This window comes from Podarcis bocagei (genome assembly GCF_964188305.1).
Source record: "Podarcis bocagei genome assembly, chromosome: 1".
NCBI classification, from domain to species: domain Eukaryota; kingdom Metazoa; phylum Chordata; class Lepidosauria; order Squamata; family Lacertidae; genus Podarcis; species Podarcis bocagei.
The window spans coordinates 112577430-112603679 of record NC_138125.1 but is presented as its reverse complement, the minus strand read 5'-3'; the positions used below and the strand labels follow the sequence as shown (position 1 = coordinate 112603679).

At 41.9% G+C, this 26250-nt stretch overlaps 1 protein-coding gene across 1 annotated transcript in view; it reads left to right on the top strand.

Moving 5' to 3' along the window:
* The window catches only part of LOC308586229 (sodium channel protein type 2 subunit alpha-like), a 71517-nt gene that overhangs the window by 28053 nt on the left and 17214 nt on the right, over window positions 1–26250 (top strand). The window contains exons 12-19 of the mRNA XM_081192648.1: window positions 2018–2290; window positions 4262–4612; window positions 5168–5300; window positions 6124–6362; window positions 11280–11453; window positions 13084–13440; window positions 13911–14396; window positions 25898–26018. Coding sequence (XP_081048774.1) covers window positions 2018–2290; window positions 4262–4612; window positions 5168–5300; window positions 6124–6362; window positions 11280–11453; window positions 13084–13440; window positions 13911–14396; window positions 25898–26018 — 2134 coding nt within the window. The remainder of the gene's footprint in view (window positions 1–2017; window positions 2291–4261; window positions 4613–5167; window positions 5301–6123; window positions 6363–11279; window positions 11454–13083; window positions 13441–13910; window positions 14397–25897; window positions 26019–26250) is intronic.

Below are 26250 nucleotides of genomic sequence, written 5' to 3'. Positions count from 1 at the left end.
CATGTGGAGGAAGTCTGTCCCAGCTCAGAGGGAAACAGGAAGTTTACCTGCTGGCTGGACAAACATCCCTCCCCATGTCTAAACATGTACACTCTAGGAATGCTGTAATTGACTGCTCCTGTGTTTCACACCCCACAACATCCAGAGTTCTCTGGACCTTCTGATGTTCTCCTTCTTGTTGCCACTTACTAGCCTGCATGCTTGGTCTCCCCCTCTCTCTCTCTTGGCCAAGTGGGAGTGATAGGACTGAGGAGCCAGAGAAGCTAGTTGACTTTCCAGCCCTTTCCCTCCGGATAGCCAACAGAGAAGAAGTGGGTGACTGCAGGAGCCAGGCAGAATGGTCGGGGTTGGGCAATAGGGGCAGCATTCCTCCAAATCTGCAGCTGGCATTGGATTAAGCCTCCCTACGGGGTGAGCTCCCGTTGCTCGGTCCCTGCTCCTGCCAACCTAGCAGTTCGAAAGCACGTCAAGTGTGCAAGTAGATAAATAGGTACTGCTCCAGCGGGAAGGTAAACGGTGTTTCTGTGCACTGCTCTTGTTCGCCAGAAGTGGCTTAGTCATGCTGGCCACATGACCCAGAAGCTGTACGCCGGCTCCCTCGGCCAATAAAGCAAGATGAGCCCCACAACCCCAGAGTTGGTCACGACAGGCCCTAATGGCCAGGGGATGATTGCCCTAGAGTAAGGAAGCCTGCATAGTGTGGCTGGAGCGTATCCATTCCATGCCTTCCCTCCATTTTCAGCTGAGGTGTATTTTTATTGCATATCCATGTGGTTGCTAAACACGAGGAAGGAGAGTGGGGCAGTACTCACTAGGCTGCTAGTCCCACCCCTAACCTCTGTGTGGTTGACTGAAGCCATGAATGGGGCTTTATGCGGACACAGCTTTATGTGTGATAGGGAACCCTGGTGTGGTCTCAGTTCCCAATCAGGCATTCAGGGACTATTCTCATGTTCCTCCACCTTTGTGAAGTATGGGACTGCTGTAAGTGCAGCAGCTGAAGACAGGGCCTGCAGGCATGATCCAGTCTGAACAGTGTACAGGAGGGTCTTGAGAGATCAGACTGGCCTTGACCAGAGCCAGGGCCTTTTTGGCCGTGGCCCCGACCTGGTGAAACGCTCTCTCACAATAGACTAGGGCCCTGTGAGATTTGACATCTTTCCGCAGGGCCTGCAAGGCGGAGCTGTTCCACCAGGCCTTTGGTCAGGGTTCAGCCTGACTCATTTTCTCTTTGTATAAGAACAAGCATGAAGGAGGTTCCCAGCCCACTCATAGGTCCTTATAATATCAGTGGAAACAGTTGGTCTTGGCGAGTATTAACCACTTCCAATTTTAACCTGAAGATTGCCACTTTTCCAGTTTTAATTTTAATGTTAATTGTTTGAATTAACTGTGCAATGTATCTTAATTGATTGATCGCTTGTGTTATGCATATTGTCTTATTTATATGACCTTAGCCGCTCTGAGCCTGGCTTTGGCCGGGGAGGGCAGGCTGAATGATGGGAGTGAACACTCCTTACCAATGAATGTGACTCGTCAACGAGATAGGAGGTCTACAAGTGAAAAACTCGGCAGAAGCAAATAACTAATGTTCCACTGGCCTTCATGATATTTCACTACAAACTCTTAAATAGTAGGATGGAATTGGCTGGTGTGTTCCAGAAACATGGGCTGGTGGAAGTAGCTGTGAAGTAGAAAAGATTGGGAGCTAATGGCTCTCTGTTGGACTATAATAGGAATAGGCATGTTCTAAGCAGAGGCAACATACCATTGGTGGCTAACTTATTAAAAACTACAGGGACAACTATGCTGTACTGTATTTTCAGAGAACTTCATTACCTTAAAAGAAGAAAGCAAAGCATTATTTTATTCCAAATAGAGAGGCACTAATTATTGACATTTGTACGTAATTGCTTTGTGACTGTGTACCCTTGGAAGCAATAATGAATCTCTCTAAGGTTATGATTTAATGTGGTAATCCAACTAATGCTAATTACCTGACACTGTAACACAACAGACAACAGCAGCTGTGGCAGCAGCATCGATGGCATCAAGAGATTTCAGCGGTGTGGGTGGATTGGGGGAGCTCTTGGAAAGTTCCTCAGAGGCATCTAAATTAAGCTCCAAGAGTGCTAAAGAAAGAAGGAACAGGCGGAGGAAAAAAAGGCAGAAGGAACTTTCGGAAGAAGAAGATAGGGCAGAAGCCGAACAGTTTCCTAAATCTGAATCGGAAGACAGTATCCGAAGGGGAGCTCGCCTGTCCTATGAAAAAAGGACTTCAACTCACCAGGTAAAGTATGCAAGCTATGTAATTCTGAGGCAATTTTTTTCATGTATATCCCAGGTCATAAGGAATAGGACAGAGCCCTTTTCATGGTGGCCCCACAACTGCACAACTCTCTTCCACAAGTGGCCTGCTATGCTCCATAATTAGGGTCTTATAGAAAATCCATTAAGACTATTTCTTTCTTTTTTTGGGTCCAAGTCAAGGAGTGCAAATAGAGACTGGCTTTGTTTTGCAGTGTCTACCACTGAATTCTATGGAACAAGTTCTATGGAACTTCGCGCGGCTCTCCCATGGCTTGTGGAGAGCTGCCTGCACCCAGAAGCCTGGGGGTGCGCTGAGCTCAGCACCCCCAGGCTTCAGGCTTTGCGCAGCTCTCCGCAAGCCATGGGAGGGCTGCGCGAATTCGCGCAGCTCTCCCACGGCTTGTGGAGAGCTGCCTGTTCTGGGGGCTGGGGGGGGAATAATTTTTTTTCTTTATTTTCCCCCAAAAAACTAGGTGCGCCCTATGGGTCGGTGCGCCCTATGGGCCGAAAAATACGGTATTTCTAAAACTTGCCGCTACCAAAGTCCTGAAGCAATTTATAGTCAAAGGAAAAGATCAAATAGCAAAAATAAAATAAAACATATTAAAAACATGCAAAACAAAATATCATAAAAGGGTTTATCTCCAATCTTAACCACCACGTGAAATTTACAGGTGAAATGTTGTAACGCAGATAATGGTGGTTTAAAATAAAAGTTGCTAAGCCAGGAACTTCAAACCTCGTATTTCAGAGTATCTTTAGAACCAATAGGAAAATCAATCAGACTAGTCCAGGGATTACTGGAAGTTTAAAGTAACTAGATCCGAAAGCATATTCAGAAGCAGGAGCAATAAATCTTAACAGAAGGATTGCCTCCTCACCTCCCAGTACCAGTGATGACTTTATTTATTCATGAGTACTGCTAATGAAATATGCAGAGAGGGAGTAAAAGATTCCATTAAGGAGTTTCTTGTTGTGCAATTAAATAAAACTGTGGCCAGCAAAAATTGATTCCCCTTCTCTCAGTGGCAAAGTCCCCATCTTCAGGTCTCTTGTGGCTGCTGGATGTTGCTTGAAAGCATTAATTGATGAGACAGTATGATTAATAAATGGTGGATTAATAGATCTCAAGTTAAATGGATTTAGCCATTGGGCTTCCCCCAAAGCAGTAAGCAACAGCCGCCTACTTAATATGCTTTCTTTTGCCTTCGGAAGCATCTACTGATGTTTGAAAGATCCCCCTTGAGGATAATGTAGGGTGGGTCATGGCTATGTATAATTAAATGGTTGAGGGGATTTTGTCTAACAATGTTGCCTTGCATAATGGGTTAGAGAAGAACAAGTAAGCCTGGGCTGTGTAAATGGGTGTCAAAACTTAACATAGGAACATAGAAGTCTCCTTATACTGAGTCATTGGTCCATCTATGGTCCATCTACGAACACTAATATATTTAGTGTTAACTCTGAAAGTATGTACTCAATTCTGAACAAACCAAGCCTCGTCATAGCTGTCAGAGGGCTGTGAAAATTTGTGTGCCAGGCTTTTTGGACTCGTCTACCCATGAAATTTCTGAAACCAAAGGGAGTACATTGGTTGCCAGGTGTGATTCCCCCCCCCAGCTCTCCTACCCAACTATTAAGGTTCCAGGGATTGAAACTTCTGCAGGCAAAGCACTCCTACCTGAGCTAGCATCCTTCCCAAGACCAGGGAGATCTGGGTCTATGGAAGAATAAGCCAAGTTGAGTATCCTGAAACTTGTGACCACAATCCTGGTATCACATCTCACAGTTTTAATTGATTAAACTACCATGGTTGGACTGAAGCACCATTTACTTGAGTAAATAAGGTGATAAGTCAACAGCAATTTAAACAACAACAACCCACGAGTGGTTCCAAATACTAAGTGTGTTCTTGTTTCCCGTCTTCCCCTCCCCCAACCCCCTGTCACAGTCTTTGTTGAGCCTTCGCGGCTCCTTGTTTTCCCCGAGGCGCCACAGCAGAACCAGCATTTTCAGCTTCAGAGGCCGAGCAAAGGACATAGGATCGGAAAACGACTTCGCCGACGATGAACACAGCACCCTCGAGGACAACGAGAGCAGAAGGGACTCTCTCTTCGTCCCAAACAGACACAACAGCGAACGCCGCAACAGCAACACCAGCCAGGCGAGCCTGTCGTCCAGGATGGTGCCAGCGATTCCGGCGAACGGGAAGATGCACAGCACCGTGGATTGCAATGGCGTCGTTTCCTTGGCGGGAGGACCTCCTGGGCTCATATCACCTCCTGGGCAGCTTCTGCTAGAGGTGAGAAGCTTCCTATTCCACTCTGTCGCATCTGGCATGTTTCTTACATCTTAGACCCCTAGTGGGAGATCTCAAGCTCAGAGGCCGAATGAACAACTCTGTCTGGCCCTCAGAACTCTCTCCAGGCCACACCCACCACTGATTCATCTTTCCCCCCTGAGTTTCTTTCCTGGCTTGAATGTGCCCATGAACTCTTAATCATGCTTGTTGTTTGTCTGGATGGAGATAGAAGGGTGTATTTAGAAAGTAGCCTACTGGGGCAAAGGCAAAAATTACATTCATCACATGTGCCATCAGGTGGTAGCCCAGAATGGAATGTGAACCAGGTTTCCCCATCCCTGCCTTACACTATGATCCCTCTGTTTGTGTACACTGCCTCTGATTTTCCCAGATGGCTACCACCACCACTAAAGCACATGCGAAGTTGTGCGTATTGATCAAACACCACCAAAAAACCTCAGATCTTGGTGTGATCATCGTATATGTTGGGGGTCACATTTATATAGCTTATGGCTTGAGTTCCTGGAATTATATTGACCACAATTGTATTTTCAGGGTACCACCACCGAAACAGAAATAAGAAAAAGAAGATTGAGCTCTTACCAGATTTCGATGGAGTTGATGGAAGAATCTGCAGCAAGACAAAGAGCCATGAGTATAGCCAGTATACTCACAAACACCATGGAAGGTACCGGGTTGGGGGGGGGGTTAGGAATATGTTTGGCCATGTATTGTACTGATATCACACTCTTAAAAGAGGGCCACTTCTGTTTCAGTGGAAAGTAAGCATTGTTAAGTGCGGAACCCTTGGGCATTCATTGAGCATTTCCATTATTTAGAGTGATTCAAGTTGGTTCAACCCTTGTAAAATTCCCTAATTTTGTTTCCACCTCCCTGTCAGGCAGCTGTTAAAATGGTTTTTCAGGTGATTTTTGCATCGTCTCTAATGATGGCATGCCTGGCCTTCCTGGGTAACAGGTATTTCTGATGCAATAAAGAAGAAAGGAATCATCCTGTTCTTAGTGGCATGAGAAGCAATTAGTTTGTACCAAAACTTGTGCCTCATCTACCTCATCTAACTGCTAACGCTTCAAAATGGCAGTGGTTGGCAAACCAAGGGAAAACAATTGTAGCCTTGTGTACACCCCAGTCAGATTTTTATGGTTTGTGGGCAACACCCATTACAATATAAATCACAAAACAACCACAATGGGCAATCCAATACAAGGGTAAGTAAAAGCATCAAGTTTTGGAATTACGCATAATCGAAACTTAAAGCGATAAATGATTTATAGTTGTTTTAAAAATTCCCTTGGCAGTTGTTGTTTTTTTAAGTATCCTGTAACAGACTCATTTTCAGCTAACAAACTTGCTAACATCAGCCAGCAACCATCTAATTTTGTAATAATCGGATAATCCTATGTAGTGTATCGTTCTGGCTGTTCGTTGCAGAAAGCTGATTTATTTTTTATTTTTTTAACCAATATCTTGCCTATAAAATCTTTTTCCAGAACTTGAAGAATCCAGACAGAAGTGTCCGCCATGCTGGTATAGATTTGCAAACACCTTCTTGATCTGGGATTGCTGGCCTCCTTGGCTAAAAGTGAAGCACATCATGAATTTGATAGTGATGGATCCATTTGTTGATCTTGCTATCACCATCTGCATTGTTTTGAATACGCTGTTTATGGCTATGGAGCATTATCCGATGACTCCCTATTTCAATCATGTCCTTTATGTTGGAAACCTGGTATGTGAACAATTATTTATTCACGTGATCTTATAATAGGAATCCTTAAAGCAATGTACAATGTGGTATACAAGACTTTTGAAATGTAACTCAATTAAAAAGAGAAGCTGAGTAAAAAAGGAGTGTAATGTACCAGAATCGAGATGCACAGAATCCAGATATGTAGCACCATCTTGAAAAAAATTCCCTGAGTAACAGGGGAGATTTTCAGTGGCATCTAAAATTATCTGAAGAAGTATCTGAAGGAAGTGTGCATGCACACGAAAGCTCATACCAATAACAAGCTTAGTTGGTCTCTAAGGTGCTACTGGAAGAGATTTTTTAAATTTTGTTTTATCTAAAATTAAATCAATGATGAGGATCACTGGGTTTCCCTGATGAAAGTTATTTAGCAAACCTGCTGAAAAAGTCCTGCTCCAAGACTACCAGGTTTAATCCCCTGGAGGAAAGGGTTGGAGTTTCAGGCTCTCATGATGAACCCCTCAGGTGGCCCTGAAAGTGGGTGGGAGAGCCCCCCTCAACAAATTCCCACTGCACCTCCGGCTCATGAGGAGACCCACCCCAGAGCCCGAACAGGACATCCTCTATGGACTCCAAAGAGGGTCTCCTCATGAGCCAGAGGTGCAGCGGGGCTTTGCTGAGGTCCTTTAGCCTCCTAGATAACAGCTGGCATGTGGGAAAACCATGCCTCAACTGAGCAAGCCCTCATGCTCTTCCGGCTCGTTGCTGAGGGAGGAGCTCGTTAAGCAGCTCAACTGAAGCGCGGAAGCCCCTCCCTGCCTCAGCTGAGCAAGGCCCCATGTTCCTGAGGGAGGAGCTCGTTAAGCAGCTCAACTGAAGCGCGGAAGCCCCTCCCTGCCTCAGCTGAGCAAGGCCCCATGTTCCTGAGGGAGGAGCTCGTTAAGCAGCTCAACTGAAGCGTGGAAGCCCCTCCCTGCCTCAGCTGAGCAAGGCCCCATGTTCCTGAGGGAGGAGCTCGTTAAGCAGCTCAACTGAAGCGTGGAAGCCCCTCCCTGCCTCAGCTGAGCAAGGCGCCCCCCCCCCCCCGCTGAGGGAGGAGCTCGTTAAGCAGCTCAACTGAAGCGTGGAAGCCCCTCCCTGCCTCAGCTGAGCAAGGCCCCATGTTCCTGAGGGAGGAGCTCGTTAAGCAGCTCAACTGAAGCGCGGAAGCCCCTCCCTGCCTCAGCTGAGCAAGCCTCCCCCCTGCTGAGGGAGGAGCTCGTTAAGCAGCTCAACTGAGCGTGGAAGCCCCTCCCTGCCTCAGCTGAGCAAGGCCCCATGTTCCTGAGGGAGGAGTTCGTTAAGCAGCTCAACTGAGGCGCGGAAGCCCCTCCCTGCCTCAGCTGAGCAAGCCTCCCCCCTGCTGAGGGAGGAGCTCGTTAAGCAGCTCAACTGAGCGTGGAAGCCCCTCCCTGCCTCAGCTGAGCAAGGCCCCATGTTCCTGAGGGAGGAGCTCGTTAAGCAGCTCAACTGAAGCGCGGAAGCCCCTCCCTGCCTCAGCTGAGCAAGGCCCCATGTTCCTGAGGGAGAAGCTCGTTAAGCAGCTCAACTGAAGCGCGGAAGCCCCTCCCTGCCTCAGCTGAGCAAGGCCCCATGTTCCTGAGGGAGAAGCTCGTTAAGCAGCTCAACTGAGCGTGGAAGCCCCTCCCTGCCTCAGCTGAGCAAGGCCCCATGTTCCTGAGGGAGAAGCTCGTTAAGCAGCTCAACTGAGCGTGGAAGCCCCTCCCTGCCTCAGCTGAGCAAGGCCCCATGTTCCTGAGGGAGAAGCTCGTTAAGCAGCTCAACTGAGCGTGGAAGCCCCTCCCTGCCTCAGCTGAGCAAGGCCCCGCCCTGCTGAGGGAGGAGCTCCCCCTTGCCTCAGCTGAGCAGCCTCAACAAGCTGCCAAGGGGATGCACCCCCCCCAGCTCAAAAAGATCGCCTTTAAGCTGGGTCTTCTGAGGGAGGTGTGTTCTGGCACCTTTTTCCCTAGAAAAAAAGCACTGGGGGGCACTATTGCCATGGTTTCGCCCCACTAGACACACCACTCCTGCCCCACCAGATAAAGGAAATGCTTGTGGGCAGTGCTATTTTTCTGAAAAAATCTGTGCCAGAACTCACCACGAACAGCTCCCTTGTTCTCCTATAGTGGTGCCCACCTGAGAGGCGCCAGAACTGAGTTCTGGTGAGTTCTGGCTGCAAGAAAAAAGGCCTGCTTGTGGGTAACTAGAAATATCTACAGTGGTACCTCGGGTTACATACGCTTCAGGTTACGGACTCTGCTAACCCAGAAATAGTGCTTCAGGTTAAGAACTTTGCTTCAGGATGAGAACAGAAATTGTGCTTCGGTGGCGCAGCGGCAGCAGGAGGCCCCATTAGCTAAAGTGGTGCTTCAGGTTAAGAACAGTTTCAGGTTAAGAACGGACCTCCGGAACGATTTAAGTACTTAACCCGAGGTACCACTGTAACTCAAACTTGTCACCGTCTTTCGCTTGAAAATACAGCTATGCACAATAAAGGAAACTAGTTGCTAATGCCCTAAAAATCACTGTGGTTAACCAAACAGGTGTATTTTGTGTGCTTTTTAAAGTTTGATTGCACTGTGTTTGTTGAAAAGAATAATCACCATCCTGATTCCACAGGTGTGGGTCTCCTTAGCAAAGCCATTGGGAAGACTAGCGGGAAATGACTATGCAAAGCTCTTAAACAGATGGCTCTCTTTGCATCCTGCCCCTATTACCTTCGCTTCTTTAGGCTCTCATTAATGAAAATGCGATTACGGATGTTATTTGACAATATTAGAGAATCTTAGCCCATGTAATGTAAGCTGCTTTGCAGAGATCATTTGTGGAGCAACACTTAGGCTTAGCCTATATAATTTTTTCACAAGCTGATTTAGTCGTGCCGCCATTGTTCCAGCGCAGAATTGTCTGCAACGCTGGAAAGTTTGTAGATCACATTGCCATCTCATTACCTTTGTTCAGTAAAACAAATTACTCAGGAACCTAATATTTCAAAAAGTGCTTTAAAAAAAGAAAAAAGACCATCATAATAATGTTGCCACTTTAGTAGTGTGGTGGTGGAATATTTAACAGTACCATTCTAATAATCCAAATTAATTCTAATATATCAGTGCCTGACCTAAAAGTCCCCATTTATGTCCTCACGTCCCCAGACAGAAATTATACCTTTATGGACCTTTCATTTTCCTAGAACACGAAACTTTATCAGCTTTTAATGTGAATTATGAACACAAATAGAAGAAATATTCGTACCTGTGTAATTTAACACTGTTCAAGTTCCAGCGAATGACCTACTGATTTAGAGGTGCTGATTCAGAATGCATAAGGACAGCACATTTGGCTGGTGCCCTTAGTGCCAGATATAATTAGATCGTGCCATCTATGCACACTGTATTATGTTCCACCCTTTTCTGTTATTATCATTATTACAATTGATTTATCAGCTGCACTATTGTCTCAAGGCGGTTTACACATGAAGTGTTCTGGGGGCCATCGAAAGTATTCTTAAATCCCCATTGTGGGTATCTTAGGGTGCAGGTGCAAGTGAGCAGTGCAGAAAATCAAAACAGACTACAGTACTCAGACCATTTACTGCATGTGAGATGTGACTTTAACCATGCAATCCACCTATTTTCTGGGTAATTTAGGGCTGGTTCCCAAAGGCCAGTGGGCCTCCTATGAGTGTATCAGGAGTGTGCAGGATTGCTAGATTCTTTTTTTTAATTTATTTTTTTTCAATGCAGAATCATAACAAAAATTACAAACATTGAATCCAAAATAATACTATACAAAGGGAAAAAAAAGGAACATACAAAAAAAAAACAGAAAAGAAAAAGAAAAAAAACAAAGGAAACAAAACTAAACTAAACATAAACGAAAAAGCACACATCTACAGGAAAAAACTGTATCATTACGTAAATGAACACGTATTGACTTCCTTCCTATGTTCTAAGGATTGCTAGGTTCATATTCCAGAGGCACTTGCACAGAAACACTGATCACATCCACACATGGCTTCCTTCAATAACCCTGGGAATTTTCACATATCTGCAATTCTTAGCACCCTTAGCAAGCTGGAGTTTGTGGTAACAATAAAATATTTGTGTTCCCGATCACTTGTTTTAAAACATATGTGGGAAACAGGTACACACTGTAGGGTACTCCCATCTGAAGCAGTCTTTATACTGTATTAACTTTAATTAGGGACGAGTGCTGGTTCACAATGTCCTCCCTGCTGGTACTCATTAAAAAACCTCAAGTCTTTTACTCTCTTAATCTCTTAACCTCATTTTGTTGGTTTCCATCCAAAGGAAGTTAATTTACTATTATTTGGTGGCCTGCTTTGTAGCTTGGCAATTGATTATGAGCCTTTTCCTTCTTCTCCTTTTCAGCCAAAGGAAATTATGATGAAAGTCCTTGATTACTTCTACATAATTAAAAAATTAATCGTATTAAAATTAAGTGTTTTGTTTTTAACAGAAAAACGTTAATTGAAGGGGCTTCAAAAGTGACAGGAGAATGTCTCCGCAGAAATGAAGAGTTCAAGCAACAGTATTTTAAAAAATGACCCAAATGTTAGGGATATTGAAGATAAGAGCATTTTTCTGCTATGTTACCTGAAAATATCTGCCACCCTATTTTTTACTATGACAGCATTCCAGAATATGAAATGCAGTAGGATGTGAATAATATATAGAGAGAGATTGCTATCCTAATGCTGTTCTAGCATTCATTCCACAGGATTACACAATGAAAGACCACCCTAAACTCACCATTTTAAAGTGGTGAGCCCTTTAGGAATCAATTATACTTTGTTTCAAAAAAAAATTTAGTTTGTAAACTTAGTATGCAATTGGGCTAGTTTAATTTAAAAGAACTCAAATGAAGTGTAAACTAATTCATTATACTTGCACTTAGGTCTTCACTGGGATCTTCACTGCAGAAATGGTCCTCAAGATAATAGCCATGGATCCTTACTACTATTTCCAAGAAGGCTGGAATATTTTTGATGGCATCATTGTCAGCTTGAGTTTGATGGAGCTGGGTCTTGCAAATGTGGAAGGGTTGTCAGTCCTAAGATCCTTCAGACTGGTAAATGTGCAAACAGTACAACACAAATGCAATATTGGCTTCGGCGTATTTGAAAGAAACTGAGATCAAACTTTTTTACTGCTTTGAATTTAATAAGTATTGCTTGTAAAATTTGTTAACTGATTAGTAACTCCACCATGTTCCTTGAATTCATGCTTTAATCTAGTCTATAAAACAAATGTCATTCCAAAAGGATTTGACACGTATACCAAATGTGAACTGATGGCTACTGTAGAAATGCTAATTGCAATGGAAAAAAATATGTGAATGCAGTTATAAATGCTCAGTATGTGGCCTGTTTCTCTTTTAAAAAAAAATTTTTTATTAACAGGCCAATCAAATCACATTATTTCCAAATCACATTAATTCCAAATTATACAGCCAGATTTTAAAATTTTGTTGGGGGGTACCCATACTTCAAGCTCTGAATGGGGGTCCAAGCATCACTTATATTGCTGCTTTAATTAGACAATTCTATCCAGTTCTGTCCAGATAGTCTCTTTATTACTTTCTTCATCTTCTTGTTGTTATCATATATTCCTTTCTTTGCGATCTCTGATAATCTTCACAAGTGGGTTGGAAACAAACATCCTCTGTGTGGGTTTTAGACTCTCCCAAAATCATATCACATAGGGACAGATGCCATTCCACACTTCCGTAAAGAATTTATCCTTGGTCTGTCCTTTAATTTTCCCAGGCTTGCCAAGTATATCACAAAGGGCTCTGCCAGGTTTAGATCACATTCCAATCATCATTCACATTCCGATGATCCTGGTCCTCCGCCCCCCGTCTTTCTTAGACAAGCCTGTCTTAGCGAGACGCCATTTAAAACTGCGTCATAAAAACTTTCCTATGTTCTCCTATGTTTACCAATCCTTTCTTTGATCAATAATTCACTCCACACAGTTCTTGAATTCCTGCTTATGATTAATAAAATGCAACGATCTTCTTGCTGGGGTGGAGGGTTATTAATACTCACATAAGACAAAGAAAATAAAAGTTTTTTCCTCCACCCCCCTTCCGATTCACTCCAAACATACCAGTCTCTTGATGGTGATTCATCACTTGATTTATTTGTCCCGTCCGTCGCTCCGGTCACAGAGATCCATTAATCAGCAGTCTTATCTCCCGAACTTCGCTTGATGTATGTGCTTTAGCTTCTTTCCAATTATATGTTTCCAATTATATTTTCGAGCTAAAGCAAACCCGGGCGCTGATTGGAGACAGCATCAGGAAGAGCCGACTTCAACGAGGGCTTGTGCCAAGTGACCGGGCACCCCCTTCTTTCGAATCCGGGGGTGCATTATGGACACCGCTGGCAAGGCAGTCCCCCCCCATCTCCTTGGGGGGAGGGCGGGAAGGCTGCATACTTCCCATAGCAGCCTCTTAATTACCTCATGTGGGTCGGAGAGATGTTATTGTCGGCCATCTTCCAATGCGCCACCTGGTGGCCCCCCCGTATGTGACCTGTTTCTCATTCATTTCCTAAATTCCACTAAATGTATATAAACAGTTTGTTCCTCCTTCTCTCTCTAAATTTTGACCAAATGTATTATGAAGCTAAAATACAAAACACATGGAGAAGTATTTTGAGTAGTAATGATAATGTCTTATTGTTATTGTTTTCCAGCTCCGGGTTTTCAAATTGGCAAAATCCTGGCCGACGCTAAATATGCTGATCAAAATTATCGGCAACTCTGTGGGAGCTTTGGGAAATCTGACCTTGGTGTTGGCCATCATAGTCTTCATTTTTGCCGTGGTGGGCATGCAGCTGTTCGGCAAAAGCTACAAGGAATGTGTGTGCAAGATTGCAGAAGACTGTGAGCTTCCACGCTGGCACATGAACGACTTTTTCCACTCTTTCTTGATCGTGTTCCGAGTCCTTTGCGGAGAATGGATAGAAACCATGTGGGACTGTATGGAAGTTGCAGGTCAAACCATGTGCCTCATTGTCTTCATGCTGGTCATGGTGATTGGAAACCTCGTGGTATGTAAATCAGGCTTTTTGAAAAGTATTAGGATGTCCAATAAACGCTGTTTTGTAGAAAAATCACTAGGCCAGAGTTTGACTCTGGGTCCTTATTAAGCTTTGCATAGTATTAATGTGAATGGTTTTACAAGGCTAGTTTTCTTAGAAGAACAAGTTGGCCACAGAAGAAAAATTTGTTATTCTAGTTTGCCATGAGAAAAACAGAGGAGAAACTATGTGTCGGAAGAGAAGTGCTTCTCTATCTATGCACATTATGTTTTAGAAAAAATGCAGCTGTACATAGGATCTTCCCGATATAGGCTGAGAAACTTGTGTTATAAAACAAAGCGGTCTATTGATTGGCCTACTGTGTGTGTCTCCTTCCTCCTCCTATTCCTCCTCCTCTTCCTCCTCCTCTTCCTTTGTTGATCTTCTTTTTCTGTACAATAGAAACCAGTATTGGTTTTCTTCTTTCCCCCACCTTTTAGGTACTGAACCTCTTTCTGGCCTTGCTTCTGAGCTCCTTTAGTTCAGATAACCTCGCTGCTACTGATGATGATAACGAAATAAACAATCTTCAGATTGCCGTGGCAAGAATTCAGAAGGGAGTAGATTATGTAAAGAAAAAATTGCGAGAGGTTGTCGAAAAAGGCGTTGTCAGGAGGCAGAAAGCTGTGGAGGATATCAAAGCTCTCGAAGAACTAAGCAACAAGAAAGACAACTACATTTCCAACCATATGATGGTTGAAATAACTAGAGACGTTAATTACCTGAGAGATGGGAATGGAACCACAAGTGGTGTGGGCACAGGCAGCAGTGTGGAAAAATACATTATTGATGAAAATGATTATATGTCATTCATAAATAATCCAGGCCTTACTGTGACTGTACCAATGGCAGTTGGAGAGTCGGATTTTGAAAATCTAAATACAGAGGAATTTAGCAGCGAATCTGAAATCGAAGAAGGCAAAGAGGTAGGATTTTATACACACACACACACACACACACACACACACACACACACACACACACACAGATACACAAGCCCATGTGAAATGAAGCTGAAAACTAATGAAAAATACAATTTTGAATGTATTTTATTGACATTGTCGTATTTATGTCTCTGCACATGTAGCAGTGCTGCAGGATTAGGCAGTTCTTACTTCATAGCAACCTTCTTACTGATTATTAGTTCCTTTCTTATTGTAAGCGTGTGTTTGGTTTATAATGGTGACATTTCTCCCATGGTGTGAAACTTTGAATGTGTGGGGGTCATGGTGCACGAGGAGGGGACTGTTAATTTCCCTTCACCTATGAGCCCACCCTGAAAATTCCCTCACAGATCATTTTAAAATTTGGGAAAAATAGACTCCTGCTAGGGCCAGTAGGAGGTAATTCCCCCCCAAGCCTTATGGGGGAAAGGGCAAGGAGAGGGGGATGGGGGCTGAAGGGGGAGACCCTACAGGTTGAATGAGACCTATGGGCTGACTTGCTCCTGATGGGCTTACTCCTGGTGTCAACAGTGCTGAGCTAGCCAGTATAAGACAACTTCCTATGTCCCCATGTTCTCTTGCACATGAGAGTATTGCAGCTCACCTTTCATACTCTGCTATGCAGTAGCAACAGAACATCAGGGTGAATGGTAGAAGTGCTCGCCTCATCTCCATGCTTTAGCGTGAAGAGTGCTCCCTAACTTTTACTAAGCAGCAGCATCCAATGGAAAAGCTCAGGGAAGATGTCTGTAAGGGTGTAGAGGGGTTGGAGTCAATGACGCCCCCTGGCCACACACCTCAAGTTCCTTAGAGCATTCCCCTGGAAGTTAGTATTTAAAAAGCTGAACAAAAGTGGGGGGGGGGGGAGAGAGAGAGAGACTGTTAACTTAGATGTAAAAAAACAGCTCTGCCCTGCTTTCCTCACATCCGTGCTAATGGGAAACGACTGTTCAGACTATCACTGAAGCCTAAATGAAAATGTAAAGTGGTTTTGAGGAAAACCACACTAGGCAGAGGCCTACGGGAATGGGCTGGCCAGGATCCAAACCCTTCATGTGCAAATAGAAAGTGTGAAATAGGAATACGTGTGTGTGTGTGTGTGTGTGTGTGTGTGTGAGAGAGAGAGAGAGAGAGAGAGAGAGAGAGAGAGAGAGAGAGAGAGAGAGAGTGTTTGAGTAGCAGCCCTTCGCACCTCATGGAGTGCCATTCTGGGTGACCTTAACCTTAGAGGCGTTTCAAGGTACTTCCCATGAAGGAACAGGGAACTACATCTAAGTACTTGGGATTGCAGCTGTGCTGAATAATCCTTGAAGCATTTTACTTGATAGATTGCTACCGAAACATCAAGTATTCAAGCTCTTGAGTATTATTTAGTCACCTATATGAGTACTCCAGAAAAGATATATAATCAAACAAAACATTTTATGGAAGGGAATAAAATGACATAAATTCAGGAAAAACGAAGTCTGGATATCTATTTCGGTTCTGAGGTGATCTTGCCTTGGAAATGTATGGTTTTCATTGGGAAAAGCTTTAAAGTATGGCATTTCCTATTTCAGGCAGAAGTATCTCTTTTCATCCCAATCTCTTGCTTCCATAGACTTGATTCTTATTATATGCAGGATTTGTAGTTTTTACTACTGACTGATTAAATACTTGGTGGTTTGGCGATGTTCATAATTTTTGACAGGTATTTATTAGAGCTGGCTGTATTCAGTGGGTCATCTTGACATCAAAAAATTTATTTGATTCCAGCATGAGTCAGAATGGCCAAAGAAATGATCTGCTAACATTATTATAAACTGCTATCTAATGTGACAATAATCTCAGTGAGTGGCATTGATGAATAGAAAATATAAATGAAGCCTAGCCAAATGAAGCCTACATTCTACTTTATAGAGGGCAGCCCTCTATTTGAAATGCTGTCAGAGGACACTCCTCTGTTTCAAGGCAACCTCTGTTCAAATGCCTGTCTGGGCCAAGTCTCCTTTTAAAATATTAAGGCATTGGTTTGCATCAAATTTGCAAATAACATAAATAAAAAATAAACAAAATCTCACCAAAATAGGGAATTCCTATGACCAGTTGTGCAAATAGCTATTAAATGTTGCTAAACCTTTCACCAGCAATTCTATATGGTGTGTTCTGGAAGCACTGGACATTTTTTAAAAAATAAGATTATCTTTTAAAGTTTCAAAGCCAAAATGCTTTTTGTGCATTTGTATGCTGTATAATTTACTCTTACAGCTCTCTCGCTCTCTCTTTTTCCTGTTCTCAATAATTTCTTGTAGTGGTTTCTTAACCAGTTATGTAACATTTATAAGAAGTGCACCACCAATTCCTTCCTCTAGACTATTCTCTCCATCATTCCTTTTCTTGTCATTAGGTCTTTGGTGTTCTGGTCTTGAAGTACCATAGCTAAATGAATTCACTGATTGGTTGAGAGCTGGGTTCATTTTCTTACCCAGTGACACTTCACCTGTTATTAGTAGTTTTGATTTTGATTTTTTTAAAAGGATATTTGTTTCCTAATACCTGGCTGAGAATATATTCTGTGCAGGTTGTTTTATTTATTTTCAAACTGATGTTTAATTTGCAATTTTATTTATCTTAAATTGGAGCGTAACTGTGTCCAAAACTAATGGAAGTGTTTCTCCTCAATAGAAGCAACTGTTGCTTTCTTCTTCTTTTCAGTTGTGTGGCTCAAAACTTTGAGGGTTGTGCAGGAGCATAACTTGCAAGATTCACACAATAGAAAGAGACACATTTAGTTTCACACATTCAATCCTCAGGCCCCTCCCCTGGAATTTTCATAATTAAGATCAAGGGGAAGCCTGTCGAATTGAGAAGCTCCAGGACATCTTTGCAGAAAAGATCTGAAACAACAGCCCTTCCCTCAAAAAAGGAACAGTAGAGGTCTCAGTTACTGAGGAAAACAAACTTCTTGCCATTTCTATCCTTTTTCTGTCTTTGGTTCATCAGATCCTTCTGCAAGCTATTGATTACAGTGTAAAATGCAGAATGGTTAAGAAACCAGAAAGGGGAAGAGAATAAGCCTTTTCTCTTTATGCTAAATAATACATTAATTTAGGCTGTAGTCCAAGAGACCACTGATGATGGACAGAGCATTTTTTAAACAAGTGACACTTAATATATTTCTGGATTAAAATAGGAATCCTAACAAAGGTGAGATCACATTGCAGAAGGAGTTTTGCCAGATCAAAATGTTCCAGAACAGGGACATTGTGGTTCTTGTTTTAACAAAGTAATAGAAATCTAGGATGTCTCCCACTCCCCCCAAAAAACAAGTTGCCTGTCACATTAGAATGAAGAACTTCACTTAAATAGTTGTGTTCCTGTGCGTGCTTATTTGCAGTAAATTCCAATTTAACTCAGAGAGACTTGCTTCTGAATGCTCATGTGTATATTGAGCTTTAAGTTCACAAAGGGCTGGCTCCAGTCAACTTTGGGGAGGAGCTCTCCAACTCAGTCTCCTAACACCAGCACTTTTCCTTGCCATAGCTGGCTCGCCTGGGGAGTAAGAGTGAATTTAAGTGGGGGGAAAGAAGGCCCAGTGTCCACAGTTGGCTCAGTGGTCCTGTTCTCCTGGCTGATCCCTACAATGCCAGCTGCTGATTGTGGATCCAGACTCATGCTTCAGAAGGAAGGAGGGAGGGGCACATAATCCCAGGGTACTCTCCTGATCTCTTAACCATAGTTTAACAGCTGTAGGCGATACATCACCAGCACATGAAACAAAACAAAGTAGCTGGGACTGCTAATCCTTCTTCATAGTGATCCCTATTACTCTGATTATGCACACATAGACCATGTGGGGAATCTGTGGCCTTCCACTTGTTGTTAGACTACAACTCCCACCATTCTTGACCATTGGCCATGCTGGGTGGTGATGATGGGAGTTAGATCATGACAATATCTAGAAGGCTGCAGATGTAGCCCTGATGTAGAAGATTCTTAAGGATGTAAACTGAATTCTGCAACCAGCCAATTATCTGTATATACCTTTTCTTGCAAGTTTGATAATGATATCTTTAGCTCTCTTTCTCTCTCCCCCCCCCTTCCTGAAAATGTACTAAAGCCATGTCTGAATGCTAGCCTCCAAAGAGCAAAAGACTGGAGGTACTATGTCATGAACTTCATTGCCTGCCATTCTTACTTCTCACAGGGGTAAAACCAAGCAGGAGCAATCAAGAAGGCAGCTCTGGTCCTTTTTAACCAGGTAGATTCAACGTACCGCCACTCTTGCACAGGTTACCTAAGCAAGTTATACATACATAGTCACACTTTTCTGGTGAATATTGACTGGCCTGCATGCTACCGAGCTATGTTTCCTTCCCTGCCCATTGCAAGATGGTCTAGACATGCACAGCTGCTCTCTGCTGAGTCCTGTGACTCACACATCACAGCATGGTCAGGCAAGATTGGCAACCCCAACATACATTTTGATTCTGCTAATGACTTTTCTAGATGTATTTGATTATCAAGTCCTTTCAATAGCTACTGCATGACCTATAGGTTTTGTAAGATGGATCATGAACTGACAAGAATGTTGAACTCTCCAAAGGCCAAGGGGGAAAAAGGGAGCATGCATAGTTTTTAAAAACAATAAAAACAACCCTTTTTGATTCAGCCCTTATAAATGTGGCACGTATTTAATACTGTCTTCTTCCGAAGGGGACGGCGACGCGTTAAATGAATATAATTTCTGATTTTAATTGCTTCTTGGGTTTCTCTTTTCTGTCTATCTATATATATACATACACATCTTTCTTGAACTGTTCTTTCAATGTGTTGTCATGCACGGTTCTCTAAACCTAATACGATTCCTCTAGAATTTGTTTGAGGATTTTCATATATATATTATGATTCGGTACAGACTATAGGCAAAAAAGTAGTCATGGGCAGAGCAATTGTATGAGGGAGAGAGAATCTACGGTTGGAAGAACAGCCAAAGCACTCTCAATCTAGCACCAAGCAAGGCAGTAGGTGGAGAGGTTGGAGAGGAAATAAAGATGCCAGCTCCCAGGCTGACATATTTCCCTTCCATGTCAGAGGTGGGATTGGGATCTGCCCTGATCCATCGATTTTCTCTCCCTATTTGTGCTGGAGCATTAATAGCAGAAGGGGGATGGTTGTGGAGGTTTCCATGGACACCACAAGGAAGGTTCCAGGGCAAACCTGCTTCCTCTCCGCCATTGGAGAGGGACATCTTCTGTATCCTATGGTTGCTGGGATACCTCCTGGGGATTACTGGATTGTACCCTCATTGTTGTTTCTTTTTTAAAAAAAAATATATAAAAAATATCTTTATCAAACAATGCACTTAAAACAAAGAAACAAACCAAAAGGGGTACGGTACATGTTTTCTGATCAATTATTTGATTTTGACACATGGATATTAATAGTGATAAAACCGAATAAATGCCAAATTCAAACTAATAATTCATATTCATTCTTCAGAAAATGCTCTATAGTCAATGTTATGCTTTTAAAATTCCCAGAACATTTGCTTTAATTTTTTTAAAGCAAACATTTGTTGATGTTTTAGCCAAAAAAAGTGATACTTCTGCAGTCTGAGTGATGCTTGCTGTTCCAATTCAGAAGGTTTCAGTGGCAGCTGCCAGGCAAGCAGCAAGTGAAGAGATGGTTAGATGCATCCTTGCCTTTAACAATAAGTTGCTGAAAGCTGTGGTAATAGTGAAATCACAAGATGTTATAATATTGCGGAGTTTGTACTAGCCACTGAGCTTTCACACTTATTCACAAATGAGTTAGAACTCTAAAAACAACTTGGTTTGTTCAGGTTTTAATCTTCTCTGATCCTCAAAAGTAGGTAATAGCCAATTTAAAAAATAATGAAAGTCAAAATAAAGTGACTAATTCTACTACTGACATATTGCTGTTCACTAACAGACAGGTCAAATAAAAGCAAAAAAAGTATTTGATGAGACTCCGGGGCTAGGCGGCAGTACCACACAGAATGCCTTTCTGTGTGGTTTGCTGTCCAAAACAGACTACATCTGCTACAGGGATCTGCATCCCCATATCAACTTTCCCCATTACCTGGCCATATCTGCCCAGCAGGAGAAATTCCCTCCAGCCCAGAGGTAGAGAAACGCATTACATAATGGTCCAGTTCATGCAACGCGTTCTCCTAGACCAGGGATGTCCAGCTTCAAAGAGACTGCGATCTACTCCCACTTAATAACACTGGCAGTGATCTACCCTTTGGATTAACCAAAGTTGTTGAGCTTTCTTGGGGGAGACCCATTTTTTTGCAAATTGATTTACTCTCCATTTTTGGTTATACGAATCCTACCTTTTGTCAATGCAATAACTGGCCACCCTGATCAGTGCACTATTGGTAAACTTAAGAAAGACATTAAGAAATCATTTTACGCAAATTGTTGAGGACTGCTTTCTTGGAGTATAAAACACAAATATTGTCAGGCTGCAGTTCAGGAAGAGGCTTTTGGTTGAAGGGGTGAGAAACATTTAATTTGTTGTCTTACTCTCTAGGCAACTAAAACCTTTTTTAAAAAAAGATCAGAAATGTGACTGAATTGTAAAAGAAAATGAGAATTATTTATCTGAGAGTTTGTCAAGTCTCAGGGCAATTTAGAATGCTCAAACCACATCTCAAGCTGACTTATCCCTGATAATTTATAATGGCTGAATCCCTTTGTTTATTTTACTGTCACCTGAATCATGAAATGGTTTGTAAAGCTTTTAACATTTGTATAATGGCCTGCTCCTGCTCCCATTGAAACAGTGTCCAGCGAAAAGCAAATGAGAGCAAGACCCGGCTTTAAGTGAATGCTTTAACAATGGAAATGAGCCCCATTAACATGCTGTTGGGCAAAGCTTGTGTTGGTTATTCTTTTGTGGGCAAAAAAATCAAGAGCTGTGCTCAAATCCAAAAGAGGCTGCTAAAGTGGTTGTCCTATTGCTACCTAGTCCTATTTAGATAATAACTGCTGCGTACTATCCAATGTTTTATGATTCCAATTATTTTTTTCCCCATATCATCATTTTTTTTAAAAAAAAGAAGAAGGTGGGTTTCTGCTTTTCTTGGTGCAGTTTCACTAGTATTGCACAGGCTTCTGCTCTAGTCAAGCATGTTGTTTTGCTGATTCAGGCCTTGGGAATGCTGCATCATCAACAAATGCTTTCTAATGTGTTCCTTGCGGGTAATATGATGTTCCTTCCCTAGTAGTGCACAGCGGTGACCTTTGAGAGGTCTCTAATGGAAAATGGCCTGGTAACATCTTTTTTAACATCTTGTTCAAACGGTTCTTTTTTAAAAAAAATATATGCAAAAGTGATTGTGTAAGTCAGGGATGGGGAAGCTGTGCCATAGCAAATGCTGCCGGACCAAAACTCCCAATGCACCTGACGATCGGATATGCTGGCTGGAGCTTCTGGCAGTTGGGAGTCCAACAACTTCTCGAAAGCCACAGGATTCCCATCCCGGGTATAAGTTATATGAGGATGTTTTTCCTAGTTTGCTTGTTTGAATAAGAATGCTCATCAGAGGAGAGATACCTGTTGTTCTTTTAAATTTAAATTACGGTATCAGAATTTTCATTCTTTTAAATGAAGCATGAATTGTATAATTTGTTAGAATTATTAGAGTTGTTTAAACTTGGGTCTGATTGTGTTGTTTAAGGATGCGCTGTAGCCAGTAAAAAAAAAAAAAAAAATGCTCACCTTGACCTGGTTCATAGATAGCAAGGAATCATTATTCCCCACTTTACGGATGAGTCGTGGCAAGCCTCAGGCTTGTGAACTTCCCATTTGACAATTCTCACCTTTCTTACCAGGAATTTTCAATGTCGAACTAACCACAGTTCCCTGTGACATCCAAGTTCAGGGAACCATAGTTTGTTCCATCTGTGTTTTCAGAACAACACAGAAACTGAAATCAAGGTTTGTTCTCACCACAGTTTTAATGTATGCCATGGGGAGCTGTGGTTTGTTTAAAACTAGAAGTGAAGGAGCAAAGGCATCTGATCTTTCGGAGCAAAGGAGCAGGAGAAGGGAGTGGGGAGTGCATGAGCCCAAGATTCACCATAGCTCATTCATGAAGCAGTAAACCATGGTATCCTGTTACATCTAAACCAGGCTATTCAGTTTGGGTGGTTGCAGATTTTGCATTAAGTTAATGGTTTCAATTTAAATTGTGTAATATCAGATGAATAATACATGGATTGGTTTAATATAGCTGTTCAAGTTGGGAGGCATTTTGCTTTCAATATAGCCAACTAAATGAAACGCAAATCCTCCTCGCTATGTGCTGAAGAAATCTTCACTGTGTTCAGTTGCACATTTTTCTTTGAGCTAGTCTTTAAAATTACGCTGGCAAGAAGGAATAAGCCTTTAAAAATATGCATCAGTTAAGAAACGTGAGTTAATACAAAAGGAGCTCTTAAAACTTCCTTTCTTGCTTAAAGTAGGATCAGTATGCTTACAGTCAAGGTATGTTTTGTTTTATCTGTTAGGAAATAATATCTGCTGTTCCTGCTATGTTTGGCTATTAAGTCCTATCCAACTGGGGAAGGAGAGGTAGGAAGCACATGCAGCTGAGGGATGGTCATATTGAATTTAAAAAGGGAATAAAGTAAAGTATATCCACATACGTTGTAAAGATGGTGTTGCTGTAATGCCAACTGAGAAATCAGTTTATGGGATATACAAATATATATCGTTAAGCATATATGCCATTGCAAATTTGAAACAATGGCGTTTGAGTTTGATTGCAGACATAAGCACGATTCTGCAATGGACAGTTGTGAAAACCCAAATGCCAGTTTCTTCATCCCCCAGTTAAAGTAAGTAGCTGGAAACGTGCTAATACGGAAGTAACCAAACAATGAAGTTTACTTTCTGACAAACATATTGTTACTCACATTAGTTCAGACTTTATACTGAATGAGTTGGCCATATGCAATTCTCCTCACCCCTCCCCATTTGTGTAATGTCTGAATAGGACTTCAGCCTAAACATTCAAACCCAGCGACTGAGTGGGTTATTTACTTGTATAAAGGCATGGTTGATTTTACTACTTAATCTGTCATCTTGGTTCTCATATTTATTCTCATATTTTAAACTTAATTTGTTTCAGCAAGCTAACTATTGGAGAATTCTTCCTGGTTTTTTAATTTGCCTAACAGCAAAATCCATCCAGATTAATTCAAAAATGTCATACTCAAATTCTCAAGTGATGTAATTCTGTAAAAGCTCAGTTTTAGTCAGCTTCTTCACAGCACAAAATCAGTAAAATTACACATTCTTCACCACCACTTAAGGAATTGCACCATCAGGGCCAAGTTAGACATGATGCCATTCATGTAATTAGCAATTACAAAGAGGGCATGAATAATTACTGTATGTAGCCACATAGGTTTCCAGCTCAAAGAATTCATTTTTGTATTTTAATATGATACAGAAATATATATGCATAATCCTCCCTTTGACATGTCGGTACTTATTGCCAAACAAATTGCTTTAACAAACTTAGATCAACCTTCATTTAGTTTGCTAAGAATATAGGTCAGGATTTCTAGCATTAGTGCAAACTGTGTAACATTGAACAGTTTGATATTATTATTGGCAATTATTTTTGCTTTTTACATAATATTTCATAATGTTTTAAAGGGTGTCAGTATAACAATTATTTAAAGTTGAAGAGTGAATTTCTAATGAAACTATTTCAGAACATGCTAATGTTAACATTGAAAAAGCTATTCCAAATATAACACATGAGGATGCATAAATATAGGACAAATTCACAAGTTCTCCATCAGATGCAGATCTAGTGAAAGATGTTCCTTTGCCAGGATAGCATAACCATACAGTTGCCAATTTTGAACTGAATGCCTCTGAACATGCACAGAGAGTCCCTTCTCCCAAAAGGGGGAAACAACAGAATGGGAATTTATAAACAACTGCCTGAAACAACTTTCCTGTTGGATACAATGTAAATAAACTAGCAAGGGACCAACTGATCAAACCCCTACTGGCAGATCTGCTGGGAAAATCTGAAGCCTCCCATATTAAATATCTTTTGGATGACAGGTCTAATGATATTACACTGGCCGTGGCAAAGTTTCAGAAGTAAAAAGAAACAAAGATAATCAAGCTCGAGACAAAACAAAATGACCGCTTCGGTTTCTCTCTCTTTCGTGGTTGGCTGTCTTAGCTGTATTTTGTTCTGAAATTGTTCTATGGGTCTTTGGACCGCGATAAAGATTCATTATAATATAAATAATGTGCTAAACTCGCTGCCACTGCGCTGCAAAACTTGCCAAGTGCCCGTCTACTTACAAAGTTTATATGGGCAAAGTCTCTTGAGCATGTGCAGTATAATTTTCTATCTGAAGTTGTAAAATGCAATTTGGTATTTTATACATCTTGGTTCAGCCTGGCTGCCTAGAGCAGTGGTGCCTCCAATGGGTGCTTCATTCAATAAGAGACAGCATGTCACAAAAAGCCAGGCAGACACTCAATAGTGGGAAAAAACTTTCCTCATGCTTGACAGCTGGTTAGCTGCCTCACCTGTTTAGTGGTGGCCAGGAACCTTGTGTTCATCCTTAAACGGCACTGTTTCTGGGCATATGGCAATGTGGCAGTGTAGGGCACCCGGATCTACATTAAAATGCAAATTCCCCACGCACATAGATGCGTATAATATCCATATGTTGTGGTAACTCACACCAGCACACTGACATAACTCAGCTAGATATTTGTGTGGATTGAATTCTGACAAGCAGCCATGAGAATCCAATTCAGGCTGGGTTTCCAAAATTATTATGGCAGAGTAGCAACCTATTTTAATAATAGCGGGATAATAATAATAATAATAATAATAATAATAATAATAATAATAATAATATATGGAGTCCTACAGTAAATAGCAGGGTTATTTTAACATTAATTTACTAGTTTACTAGTTTACTCTTCTTCTGAAGTTAACTTGGACAACAGGCTATTTTCTCTCTTTAGTGGTCCAGTTTTTATTGAGTGAGTGGGTGAGGAATTAACAACAAACACACCTAAATTTAATATAATACAATGAAGGAGTTTGAAAATAGTTATCCAGCCCCACTTATTTTGCAATTCCTATACACAGTTGCTTTTCTACAACATAAGGAAATACTCAGGCTTATTGTGAGAAAGGGGAAACACAGTTTGAATAGCATGCTTTTATTTGCATTAAAAACAAAACAAGCAAACTTAGGCTGCAATCCCATACTCAAGTTACCGAGAAAGGAGTAAACCCATTGAACTCAATGGGGCTTCCTTCCGAGTTGACATAGATAAGATTTTGTGGTTCCATCTGCTATGCACTGCCAGTATAAATTTGGAAGAGCACTGTCATACTTCACTATCTCCTTTTGAGTGCGGCATAAAGTTGCAGGGGGCAAAAAAACTTCTTTTTTTCTGTGGGATTTTATTTTCAGAAGTTAAATGCAACCAGCTCTTCAGAAGGCAGCACAGTTGATATTGCCCCGCCTGGAGAGGGTGAACAGGCAGAGATTGAACCTGAAGAGGCTCTTGAACCTGAAGCCTGTTTTACAGAAGGTAACAGGGAGACAAAATAAACAAGTTGTGTTTGACAAATTAACTGTGGACTGCAGTTTTGCTGTGGCACAGCTTGCCACCATTGCCAAGATTCTTTCTCTGCTTCCAGCAGCTGGCGGGATACAAGGTGGGATTTTGAATTTAGCCCACCTGTGAAACTGACCAATCACGGGTTGGCTCAGGAGGCTGACATAGTGGGGGCAGAGATGGCCATAGACTCCGCGGGGTCTTC